At 45.7% G+C, this 12,291-nt stretch overlaps 1 protein-coding gene across 5 annotated transcripts in view; it reads right to left on the reverse strand.

Annotated features, from left to right (window-relative positions):
- usp40.L (ubiquitin specific peptidase 40 L homeolog) overlaps positions 1-12,291 on the reverse strand; it is a 53,491-nt gene that overhangs the window by 16,683 nt on the left and 24,517 nt on the right. For all 5 annotated transcript variants that reach the window (XM_041577302.1, XM_041577303.1, XM_041577301.1 and 2 more), the window contains 6 exons: positions 11,251-11,321; positions 10,624-10,937; positions 10,126-10,252; positions 4,912-4,969; positions 4,209-4,265; positions 3,960-4,048 (listed from right to left, as the gene is read on the reverse strand). In XM_041577302.1, the coding sequence (XP_041433236.1) occupies positions 3,960-4,048; positions 4,209-4,265; positions 4,912-4,969; positions 10,126-10,252; positions 10,624-10,937; positions 11,251-11,321 (716 nt within the window). The remainder of the gene's footprint in view (positions 1-3,959; positions 4,049-4,208; positions 4,266-4,911; positions 4,970-10,125; positions 10,253-10,623; positions 10,938-11,250; positions 11,322-12,291) is intronic.

Below are 12,291 nucleotides of genomic sequence, written 5' to 3' on the forward strand. Positions count from 1 at the left end.
AGTGAGGACTTGGTTAGATTTAGCACCCACCCGAGATTTTGAAGCTTGGACATGGAGATCTGAAGAGATCGCTGAGCCTCTTGAATGGAGGGTGCCTTGATCAATAGGTCGTCGAGGTAGGGAGTGATGTTGACCCCTGCACTGCGAATGTCTGCTGTGGCTGCGGCCATGATTTTTGTGAAGACCCGAGGGGCCGAGGTGAGACCGAAGGGCAGACTTGTGAATTGGAAATGACGATTCTGGAAGGCAAACCGCAGATACTTCTGATGTGGAGGAAAAACGGGAACGTGTAAATAGGCGTCCTTTATGTCGAGGGACATGAGAAAATGTCCTGGAGACATCGCCGCGATGACAGACCTTAGGGATTCCATCTTGAACCTCCTGGGTCGGATAAATTTGTTCAGTTCCTTTAGGTCTAGGATGGGGCGGACTGAGCCATCCCTTTTGGGGACTACGAAAAGGTTTGAATAGAAGCCCTGGAATCGCTCCGCAGGAGGCACGGGAATGATGACTTCCGCGAGGAGAAGGCTGGAAATGACATCTTGAAATGCGGATTGCTTGTTTGGCTCTCGGGGAAGACCAGACATAAAAAACCGGTGAGGAGGAGGAGCTGAAAACTCTAGGTGATAGCCCCGAGTAACGACCTCGTGAATCCACGAATCTTGGATGAGCGTGACCCACGTGTGTGCAAAGCGTTTTAGTCTTCCCCCCACAGGTGCTCCTCCTGGGAGCACGACGTCATGCTGAGGTATTCTTATCTGTGGTTTTTGAGGTGTGTTTTCGGGTTTGCCAGGAAGATCGTGGTTTGTTTCCGAAACGCCCTCTGTTTGCAAAGGAGTGTCTGGGCGGCGACGAACGTGAGTTTTTGGATTGGGGGCCACGAAAAAACTTTCCCCTCCGGAAAGGTGGACGAGCTTTCGGTTGAGGCAGCAGAGTGCTTTTGCCACCCGTAGCCTGGCTGATGAGCTTGTCGAGATCGGGCCCAAAAAGAAGCTTACCCTTGAATGGAATGGAAGTAAGTGACTTCTTGGAGGAGAGGTCGGCAGACCATAACTTCATCCAAAGAGATCTTCGAGCTGCTACAGCAAGAGCTGATGATCTGCTGATGACTTGAGTAGCATCCAGTGAAGCTTCGCAGATATAGTCATTGGCTTCTTTGATTTGGGAAGCTAGTTGGGAAAGTTCGTGACGCGGAACTCCGTCCTCGATCGCGGTAAGGAGGGTATCGGACCAGGATTGGATGGCCCGGCTGACCCATGCTGTGGCAATAACAGGGCGAAGGGAAAAACCAGATGCGGAAAAAACAGAGCGTAATAGGCTCTCCACCTTCTTGTCCATCGAGTCCTTGAAGGAGGAGGCATCAGGGACAGGTAGGGCGGTGTTTTTTGAGAGTCGAGAAACAGGAGCATCAACGGATGGGGGAGATGACCATTTTTCTGTGAGGTCAGCCGGAAAAGGATACAGCTTTAAAAAGCGACGGTTGGCTTGAAACCGTCTTTCCGGTTTGTCCCATTCCTGCTGGATAATCTGGTCAAGCTGAGAATGCGAGGGAAAAGCCAGAGATGTCTTACTATGACGTTTGAATAGGGTGTTTGAGGACTCAGCAGAGGTCTCCGCCTCCTGGAGGTGGAGAGTTTCCAGAACAGAAGAAATCAATGAGTCCACAGATTCCGAGGAGAGCTTAGGTGATTCCTCGTCATCATGTTCTGAACTGGATGACAGTTGACCATCCGAGCGGTCCTCATCCCCAGAGTCTGGCAGAATGGGGGAATGGTGCCTGGGGGGAGTGTCGCTCTCGTCTTCAGAGGGAGATGGGGCTCTGCGTTTGGAAGACCTAGGTCTAGGATTATCTAGGCGAGAAAGTAGCTTGTCCAGAGACTGAGCTAGGATAGGAATTCCAGTGGCTAATTGGGCAGCCCATTCAGGAGTGGAGTGCCCTCTAGGCGGGGAGACTGGGCTGTTAGGAACTGCGGATTCCCCTTGAGTAGCCTGGTTCACCGTGGGTGGAGTAGGTACTGGAGGTTCGGCCACCTGTGGCCTACATTTAGCACATAAGGGATCCTTATGCCCCGAGGGCAGCCGTTTGCGGCATTTGGCACAAGCCAAATATTTAACATTTGCAGAGACTGCTGCCCTGGAAAAAAGGCCCTCACTTGGCCCATCAGACATGGTGTAGATATAACAAATGCCAGGGGTAGCGTAAGAGCTAATGGCAACACTAACACCCCCCAGGGGATAGAGAGCTACACGCTAACCTGTAGATGATATAGCAGGGAAGGAGGAGTAGCCTGGTTCTGTGTCCCTGGAAGGAACTAAGTCGATCCCTGTGACCCTGTGCTGCTATTCCTGCTGCAGAAGAGAAGGCAGAGAGAAGCGCGCGAATCCGTGCAGTGAAACCAAAATGGCGGCACGTAGAGAGGGGAGGAGACGCGTGTGGCGTCACTGCCTGAGTTGCGCGCGCATGCGCAACTTAAGGTTTCCCTGCCAGGCACTGTATGCGGCGCGCCAACTTTGAGCGTGTAATGGCGAAGTACTGAGTCGCGCAGGACAAGCGCGCCTCAGATGCGTATAGGGGAAGCGTGTCAGCCTGACTGGGGAAAAAACTAAGCCGCTTCCCGTTATACTGCCCCATGAAGTAAAAACAGCAGGGACAGAGAGAGTAAGGGCGCCACTAAAAGTAAGCGCTCGCAAATACCCAGTCAGGATAGGCCCCTCCAGGGGCTAGGGAGACTAGGAGGCAGTCTATAGGATTGTCGTGCCTGGGAGAGGAGGGAAAGGGGCTGAGGATTGTTACTTACCTCAGGCCCAGTGGATCAAACACTCTCCTTGTCTGCCGGCCAGCTCTGCTCCTCCTGCAAGGGAAAGGAGACGTCAGATGGGCTGGATGGTCTGTGCCAGAGCACAAGATGACCCCGGAGACAGGCTCCCACGTTGGGGGATGCCAGTAAGAGCCTTTACGCAGTGTAAAGGGTTTGCAGTGCCCCTGGTGTCAGCTTAGCTGACTTAGAGTAAGCAAAAAACAAAAAAAGTCCTAACCTCCTGAGGACACAACTCAAACTGACCTAAGCTCCGCCTGCTGGGGGTATAGCCAGTGAAGGAGGAGTCAGTTTTGTTTTATGGTTGTGTCCTGCCTCCTAGTGGTACTAGCTATACCCAAGGTCCCTGTGTCCCCCAAGCTGACTATGAGAAAAGATAGAATAATGGTATTAAGGAACATGGCTTTATTTTGCCAGCATACATTAACATTAATCCTAAATCATCCCCCATATGTCCAACATAAAGTTCCGTACCTCCACTATAATTATTATTTGGTATTTCCAGCACTAATGCATGACCTATAGAACATAATGTTTTGTGTATTATACCTTTCTTAATTTGTGTGTTGTATGTAATGTTTAGTGTTATCTCTATAATGCACATTTATATTACAGTTATGTACTCTAAAGGTGGCAATACACAGACCAATAGTGCCTTCCATCTTGGCAGGCTCCAGATTCCATTCTCTGATAGACAATGGTTTAGACCTGTTTTAGTTTATCAAATCTGGGAAAGAGTTCCTGGTGTGTGATCTGTTGCAATCTGACCTAAGATAAATGATTCTTTGTAGCAGTAACAGTGGCAGTAAAACACCACTGTCTGCCTGTCACTGAATCCCCTTGTGCTCTATAGCAAAAGTGTCTGAAACACAGGTAATGAAACGCAGATATCCTTTTGCTCAGATATGTAGTGATAGATCATAGAGGCCGACAGTGTGGGATTACAGTGAAACCTCAATTTTACACCCACTGAATTTTAGTTTTCCTGCATTTCACATTGATTTTTTGAGGTCCCACCAATATGTAATGCTTAATACATGTGCCTGATTATACATTTTTCCGGATCTTACACCATTTTTTTATGGTCCCCTTAAAAAAAGGTAAAATGGGGGGTTCTTCTGTATTAATATTCGTAACGCTCACCTCGGAGGAGCTGGGGGCTTTTCCTTTGCAGAGCCCTAGGGTACATCCATATTTCAGTTCTGCCTCCTGCACAGTGAGGCTTTCTGGCACTAAAATAGGGAAAAGAATAAAGAAAGTGAGTGAGTCTAGCCTTGTTCCTCTTACCCCACTATACAAGGTTATTGTCACTCTAGATAGTTTAACATTAGACCTTGAAGTTAATAGATTTAGACACCCCAGTCTAATAAGAAATGTGCCTTAGTGTCTCACCTGGGGGAAGTAGCTTCTCTTTTTTGTTTAGGGGTCTTAAGCAAGTGTCATATTTTTCTGCAAAAAAATGGAAGGAAAATCTGGATTTTTGTACCAGTTTAGAAACAGTTTGATATTAAATAAGCAATATACTATGTGCTCAAACACAACAAGAGAGAAAGAGGAAGGGGATGAGAGAGCAATATAATATAAAGGCAACTCTAGTCACAGCTGATTATGTGGAGGTGGCACTTTCTGCAGTATACTATAGTAGCAGGGTCACTTTCAGTGTATGGTAAAGGGGACATTTTCTCCCCATAAGGAAAATATATTAACTAAATAAAATGTGTGATCTAGTGTATATAATAGCAGTGTCCATTCTGCGGCCTTCCAGCTACAACACCCAGAACTCACTAATAATTCTATGGGAGAAGGCCTTTTCGATTTTGGAGCTTTGTGGATAATGTGTACCTAGATCATGAACTCCATACCTGTACTAAATTTCTGATCCAGTATCCAAAATTCTACTAAAAAGCTAAAAGGAAAACAGGGCTCCTGTGTTTTTGAAAGGATTGAGCACTGCATAATCAGCTTGTGCTAAAAAAATAAATACCAGAAAAAAACAAAACGCTCATTTAGCAGTGGGATACAGTACAATTGGTGAAGATGGACTATTTGCCACTCTGCCAGATGGGATACTTAGTACAGTTGATAAAACTCTTACTACAATCTTCCTCTAGCTGCAGCAATTCAACAGCCTTCACACGGATATCTTGTACAGTCTAAAAAAGGCAAAACAAAGTGAGAGAAATTAAAATGCATATGGGGAAAAAGCCATTTTTGCAAATGCTGCAGAGTATGCTAGCACTTTATAAATTAACTTTATAGCAAATAAAACAATGGCAGGAGTGGTAAAAAGAAACAATATCCTTCCCAAAACTGGTAAAAAACCAAGATTTTTCATACTCATAGTTAAATCTGTCGAAAGGAGGACACAAGTAACAATGGGGTTAAGCTCCATCCCCCAGAGGCAGGACACTTGAATATTAAATTTAAGGGGGTGTGGCCATTAGGCTTAACTCCACACAGCATACACTCAGGGAGGGAAAATGGGAACATGTAGGTACGCATCCTTCGTGTCGAAAGATACTTGGAATTCGCCGGGGACATTGCTGCGATGAGGGAACGAAGGCAGTCCATCTTGACCCCACATGGACGGACACATTTCAGACTCCTTGAGATCCAGTACTGGACAATAGGAACCGTCCTTCTTGGGGACTACAAAAAGGTTTGAATAGTACCCTCTGAACCGTTCTCTGGATGGGACTGGAAAGATCACCTTGGTTTGGAGCAGATTGTAGATCACGATCTGGAAGGCCTTGTGTTTGGTCGGCTCCTGAGGAAGTCTGGACATAAAGAAGCATCGGGGAGGGATGGCGGAAAACTCCAGGTGGTAGCCTAGAGTCACAATCTCGTGCACCCAGGGGTCCTGTATGAGAGAGAGCCAGGATGTCGTGAAGTGACATAATCTCCCCCCTATGGCCCTCTGGCCTGACGGAGGGCCGTCATGCTGAGGTGGTCTTGTCTGTGGTTTTAGTAAAGGGATGCGACCCTGCCAGGAGGATCTGCCCACTCAATGACCTCTCCCCAAGTTCAAATGGCAAAGGGGGGAAGCTCTGGAGTTTTGCTTTGTGGGCCCCAACAAAAACTTTCCTCTGCGAAAGGAAGTTTGTGCACTTGGTTGCAGCAGTATGGTGCTCTTGCCACCTGTCACTTGGCTTTTGATTTTATCCAGATCAGGTCCAAATAGTAGCTTCCCCTTGAATGGGATGGAACTTAGTGACTTCTCGGAAGAGTTGCCTGCTGACCATAGTTTTAGCCAAAATGAACGGCAGGGCGGCGACCGTCAATGTAGGCGTTCGGCATATCACCTGGACGGTGTCTAGGGATGCTTCACATTTGTAGTTGTTTGCATCCTTGATCTGTGAAGTCAGCATTGTCAGTTCATAGTGTGGGGGCCCCAGATTGGATAGTGTCAAGAAGAGACTTTGACCAGGATTGGATGGCTCTGCTAACCCATGCCGTGGCAAGGGCTTGGCGAAGAGATGTGCCTGACGCTGAAAAGGCTGATCACAGTAGGCCCTCCAGTTTCTTATCCATAGCATCTTTGAAGGACGAGGCATCGGGAACTGGTAAGGCAGTATTCCTGGAAAGCCGTGATACCAAAGCATCAACTGAGGCTGGTGAGGACCACCTATCCGCAGACTCTGCACGAAAAGGGTGTTTTTTGAGGAACCTCTGGGTTAGCTTGAAAACGTCTTTCGGGCTTGTCCCACTCTTGCTGAATTATCTGATCTAGTTGAGAACGAGAGGGGAAAACTGGGGACACCTTGCTGTGTCTCTTGAATAGTGAGTTAGATGACCCCAAAGAGGTCTACGGCATCTGAAGAATTTGGTGGGGACTCCTCATCCTCCTGGTCACTCTGGGACAGTTCGCCCTCTGATAGAACGGGGTCTGAAGGGGGTGGTGACAGGTTCCGGTAGGCAACGTCACTCTCCTCCTCTGTAGAATAGAGTGGGGCTCTCCGTTTGTGGGTTTTGGCCTTAGGGTTTTCAAGGAGGGATAGGAGTTTGTCCAAGGATTGAGCTAACCTTGGAATTTCTGTTGCCAGCTGTGATGCCCACTGCGGAATATATTGTGCATCAGATGGAGAAGAATGTAGGGGGTTGTCCCCTTTACTCCCTTGGGAAGCCTGTGGCACCTGCGAAGGGGCAGTTTCTGGGGGTTCTGAACCAATAGCAGTGGACTTACAAGCAGAACATATAGGTTCCTTATGGCCTGTAAACATTTGCAATATTTGGCACAAGATAAAAATGTTATTGATGCTGATGTGGCTCCTCTAGAAAAAAGCCCATCACTTGCCCCTTCAGAAATCAGAAAAAAGCCCATCACTAGCCCCTTCAGACATTGTAAAGTAAATACCTGGTAGGCCTAAACAACCTATGAGAGAAAACTCTCTCCCTTAAAAGAGTTGCACTGCGTCCCACCTGCAGCAGGGGGTGAAAGGAGTCAGGGAGCAGGAGAAGAACGGGAAACCTGGAGTGAACCTGCTGAATAGTGGCTGCAGTCGACCTTGCACGCGGATCCGTCCCCTTGACTGGTGCGAGACTATTGGAGCCAACCGGGTTGGATTTTGAGCAGGCAGGAAGTGCTTGAACAAGGATGGTGACAAGCTTCATGTTTCGCACAAGCTGGAGAGACGTGCAAGTAAGAAAATTTTTTGGCGTCAAATACAAGCTGGCTCGCCTTCTGCTTGTCTATAACAATGCACCCTTAAAGCATGCTGTGAACCGCACCTCTAAGTGTAGGAGGCGTAAGGGGGAGGTGCTCACTCCTCGCTCCCCTCTGCCATCCTAAACCTCTATCAACGTTCCCCGCAACAAGGAGTTTGGGAGCGAGCTGCACACTTATGTACTGCGGTTTTTAGCTCCCTCCTTGTCATCTGACCAGTCGGACTCTTCTCCTGTAGGGTAATGGAGAGGTTCAGTGACTGGGTGATTGGTGGCGGATGCACACACTTAAAACCCCCAGAGACCATCCCACGTTGGGAGATGACAGGCAGAGACCATCTACTCAATTTAGGGGTCCTGAGCCTCTCCTGTTGACATAAGCTGATTGCATGATATAAGCACTTCCTAACCTCCTAAGGACACAGCAATAAACTGAACTGGGCTCTGCCTGCTGGGGTGTATAGCCAGCATGTGAGGAACTAGTTCTATTTTTTCTATTTTTGTGTCCTGCCTCCTAGTGGTACCAGCTATACCCCACTGTTCCTGTGTCCCCCAAGCCGACAATGGAGAAAATGACAGTATTCGTCGTAACATTGGTAGTGGGGGATAGAAGTATGCTAGGTCGAATTGCCAACGCGGTGTCATGGCATCTGCCCCTGCTGCTAATGGGTTTCGGGAGCGAAAAATCTTGTTACCTTGTGATTGGATCTGGATGTCATTAGATCTATGCTTGGTTGTCCCCAGTGATCTGGCCTCTGCCAGTGCTGCTTGACTTCGTGTACCTCCCGACCAGATTATTTATGCCATTGTGGTGGCATTGTCCCTCTGGATGCATCCTGGCTTTCCTCTGAGCAGCTGCATCCATTGAGCTAGCGCTAGTTTTACCGCTCTTTGTTCTAGTGTGTTTATTGTGTTCACTCCTTGGGAGACCATTGACCTTACACAGACCGATGTTCCCATATTGCACCCTAGCCTTGGAGGCTGGCATCTGTGGACATCACATTTCACTCCGGGGTTGCCCATGACTGGCCCATGGCTAGGATATTCAGTCTCATCCACCACTGTAGTGCCTCCTTTATCGTTTGGGGTAAGGACAGAGGTCGAGACAACGATCCCCCTTTTCCATGTTGCTAGGATGCTGGCTTGAAGTGGGCGGAGATGTGCAAATGGAACTGCCTCTATGGCAGACACCATTGTTCCCAGTACCTGCATTGCCCTGTGTACTGTCATTTTGTGGTTGCCGAATAAAGAGCTGACTTGATCTCTGATTCTGCTCTGTTTGTCCCGGGGCAGGCTTACAGTCTGTGTAGTTGTGTCCAGTCCAACCCTAGGAATGTCATCCTGTGACTGGGACTCAGGTTGGACTTCGACCAGTCCACCCGAAGTCCTGATGGAGTAAAATCGCCCTATTCAGATCCTCTTTGGCCCTCACTTCCGATCTAGCCTTGAGAAGGAGATCATCCAGGTAAGGTGTCACAGAGATCCCTTGTAGTCTCAGTGTGGCTGCTGTCACCGCCATCAACTTGGTAAATACCGTGGGAGGGGATGATAGTCCGAACGGCAGATCGAATAGTTCGAAAAGGCAAAGCAGAGGTAGCGATGATGTGGGGGCCTTATTGGAACATGGAGATATGTGTCCTTGAAGTCTAAAGACATCCCTGCCCCATCCCTCGGATCACTGAGCACGTTTTCATCTTGAACCACACTGATCAAATTAATTTGTTGAGACCCTTAAGGTCGAGCACTGGTCTGACTGAACTGTCTTTCTTTGAGACTATGAACAGATTTGAGTAAAAAACTGCGAACCTCTCTGCAAGTGGTACGAGAACAATTACTCAGGTTCTCTCCATCTTTTCCACGCAATCTAAAAAGGCTTGTGTCCTTCTGGAACCCTGGACATCAGAAACCTCCTGGGTGCACTGGTTACAAAGTCCAGGTGATATCCTTCCCTAACAATTTCGTTAACCCAGGCATCCAAAGAATGACGGATCTATAACTCCCTAAATTCAGATCCCCCGATCTGTTCCAACGATTCCGGAGGATTCTGGGAGGTAGGTGTGCAGAGTTCACCGTCTAAAAGCCCGGGTCCCCTTCTGCACTTTCAGCCGCTTAAAAGCCTGCAAACAAAATGGCTGCTGGAACGCAGTATGCATTCCAATGATGCATGCATTGCACATAAGAGACTGTAGATACTCTCTCTTGCATGTCCATCCTCCCGTGAGCAGGACACCTGAAAAACTATTTGGGAGTGTATGGTGTGTGGGGTTAAGAGTAATGGCCACGCCCACTTAAAATGAATATTCAAGTGTCCTGTCTCTGGGGAATGGAGCCTAACCCCATTGCTCCCTGTGTCCCCCTGAGACGACAGAGAAAATATATTTTACTTTAATAGTATAAATTCATACAATAATGTGTGCACAAAATATCCTTTTCTGTATTGCATTGCAGACAAACAACATGGCATAGAGATTGCTCCAGCAAACATGCAGAGAAACCTGCTTAGAAAAAGGGATATTTTCAAGAGATTTGAAACCACATTTTCTAGTGGATGTATCTTGTGATAATTAATGAAACATAGCTCAGCAAAACACAATGTAAAGCCAAGACTTGCACAGGAACAAAACTGCATGCTTACAGTGTGACTTACAGCGTTGGGGGCTATAACAATCGTAACCGTCTCTTTCTCATCTTGCTGTCTGCACCAGTCCTGCACCATGAGGAAATTCTGCATTGAGTCTTTTGATGAATGTCTTTCTGCTGCGAAAAATGCTTCCCTGTAGGAGTGAAAGAGCACGAGCATCAACATTTTAATTTCAGTAAGGGCTCAACATCAAAAAAGAGAGACTGCGCCTATTGTGAGTCCAGTTCAGCCAGAGAATCTAGATTGCTGAAGGATGTCTGCCAGAGATCTCAGAGTGACAATACTGGCTGACAAACTACCTCAATTGATTCTGTTGTTGTCCCAACACCACTGCTGTATTACTTACTGCCAATGGTAGTTTGAGGAACATTAGATGTATGTCACGCAAAATGTAATGTGTGTAATGGGTAATGTGTATTTTCTTTTATACTATACTATTTTTATACCTTGGTTGGACTTTTCTATAAATGACTTATTATTTGTGGGTATTCCAAATTCACTCACCCATCATCACGTGTATCAAACAAGAGAACAGAGCTGCCATCTCTTAGTCCCAGTTGTTTCAGGCTCTTGGTTGAATCTTCAGAGGAATAGAAACTCCACTGCTCACTATTGTCCGTCGAAGGGAAGCACAATACCGACTCCTTGTGGGTGGGACCAGCAAGTTCTTCCTGTATGTGTTTTAAATGGGCACATGATGTGAACACTCTTTGACTTTCACTATACCGCGCTGAAGAATTTGTTTGCAGGACTGGGCGTAGGATGGTGAGGAGGACTGGAGCGAACTCTTCTCCACTGTGAATCAATACACCCCCAAGCTAAATGAAAAAAACAATACATTTCACTAAAGATAAAATAATTATGAAGTGGATATACAAAATCAATAACCAAAACGAAAATGATGCAAATGCAAACGGAATTATGTAAACTATCCATTAGTTTTACTGTGGAATAAATATTGGGGAAACTAATAATTATTGTATGAATAATGTATCCCTTAGTCTAAATACACTACAGGGAAACATAAGAGCTATCAAGACTAATTCAGTTCTTCTGTACATAAACATAGTTATAACTGGGTGCCCCTGTGAGCAGGGTAGAAAACATGATCCAAATATATATATTTCTCACCTGCTTTCCATCCCACACAAAGATGTCACTTCCATCTGTAATTCCTGCAGTGACCAGATCCATCTTGGCATCTGAGAGAGAACTAGAAATGTAGGGTGACAATAGCAATAGAAGGGAGGGGGTGCAATGTGGATGCTGACAACACACAACAGACAATGCAAAGTCATTTCCTTAATCCAGCTTTCCAACTGCATTGGTAATGTCTGCTATCAAGGATGGGATAGTTACTACAGTTGCTACAGTATAATAAACCTAACTACATATACAGTTTGGCTAGTAGGGTGGCACCTGCAGCTATAAACTACAAGAGAAATTGCACACACTGCTTGAGAAGAATTCAGGGAAGAAGAACTGAAGAACTGGTCCCTTATTTGCTGGGGAGATTCAATCAGTATTTGCGTATATACATATAAGAAATATGTGTATATATCACACAGAGAAGGTCTGCACTCTCAGGACTTAAATAAAAATGTTTTATTGAATGTCTAACGTTTTTTAACATTTTTATTTAAGTCCTGAGAGTGCGGACCTTCTCTGTGTGATAGATATTCTATATTTTGGACACTGCACCCAGGCACATTTGAACTAAGTATCGAGAGTGCCGACTCCTTTTTATATATATAAAAAAAATATATATATATATATATATTTTTTTTTATCCATCCATATATATATATATATATATATATATATATATATATATATATATATATATATATATATATATATATATATATATATATATATATATATATATAGTAAATATTAGCCCTCCAAATAAACTGAATATCTGTTGAGCAGGCACAACTCAATTGACACAATCTTCCATCAGGCAAGTAAAAGGAAGTAGCGACTTTACTTATATCATGAATAAAAAGCCTTATTTTTATTGCAAATCACAGTGCATCTGATGTTTTGCTTCTTATGAGATCCTTTATTATGTCACAATTGGGTCAGAAATGCTGGTAGAGTGCGATATGCAATAAATCGCATAAAAGTTTATTTTGACTGCTAGTCCTTTCTACAAATATATGCATAACC

The sequence above is a fragment of the Xenopus laevis genome, chromosome 9_10L (genome assembly GCF_017654675.1).
Source record: "Xenopus laevis strain J_2021 chromosome 9_10L, Xenopus_laevis_v10.1, whole genome shotgun sequence".
In the NCBI taxonomy this organism is placed as follows: domain Eukaryota; kingdom Metazoa; phylum Chordata; class Amphibia; order Anura; family Pipidae; genus Xenopus; species Xenopus laevis.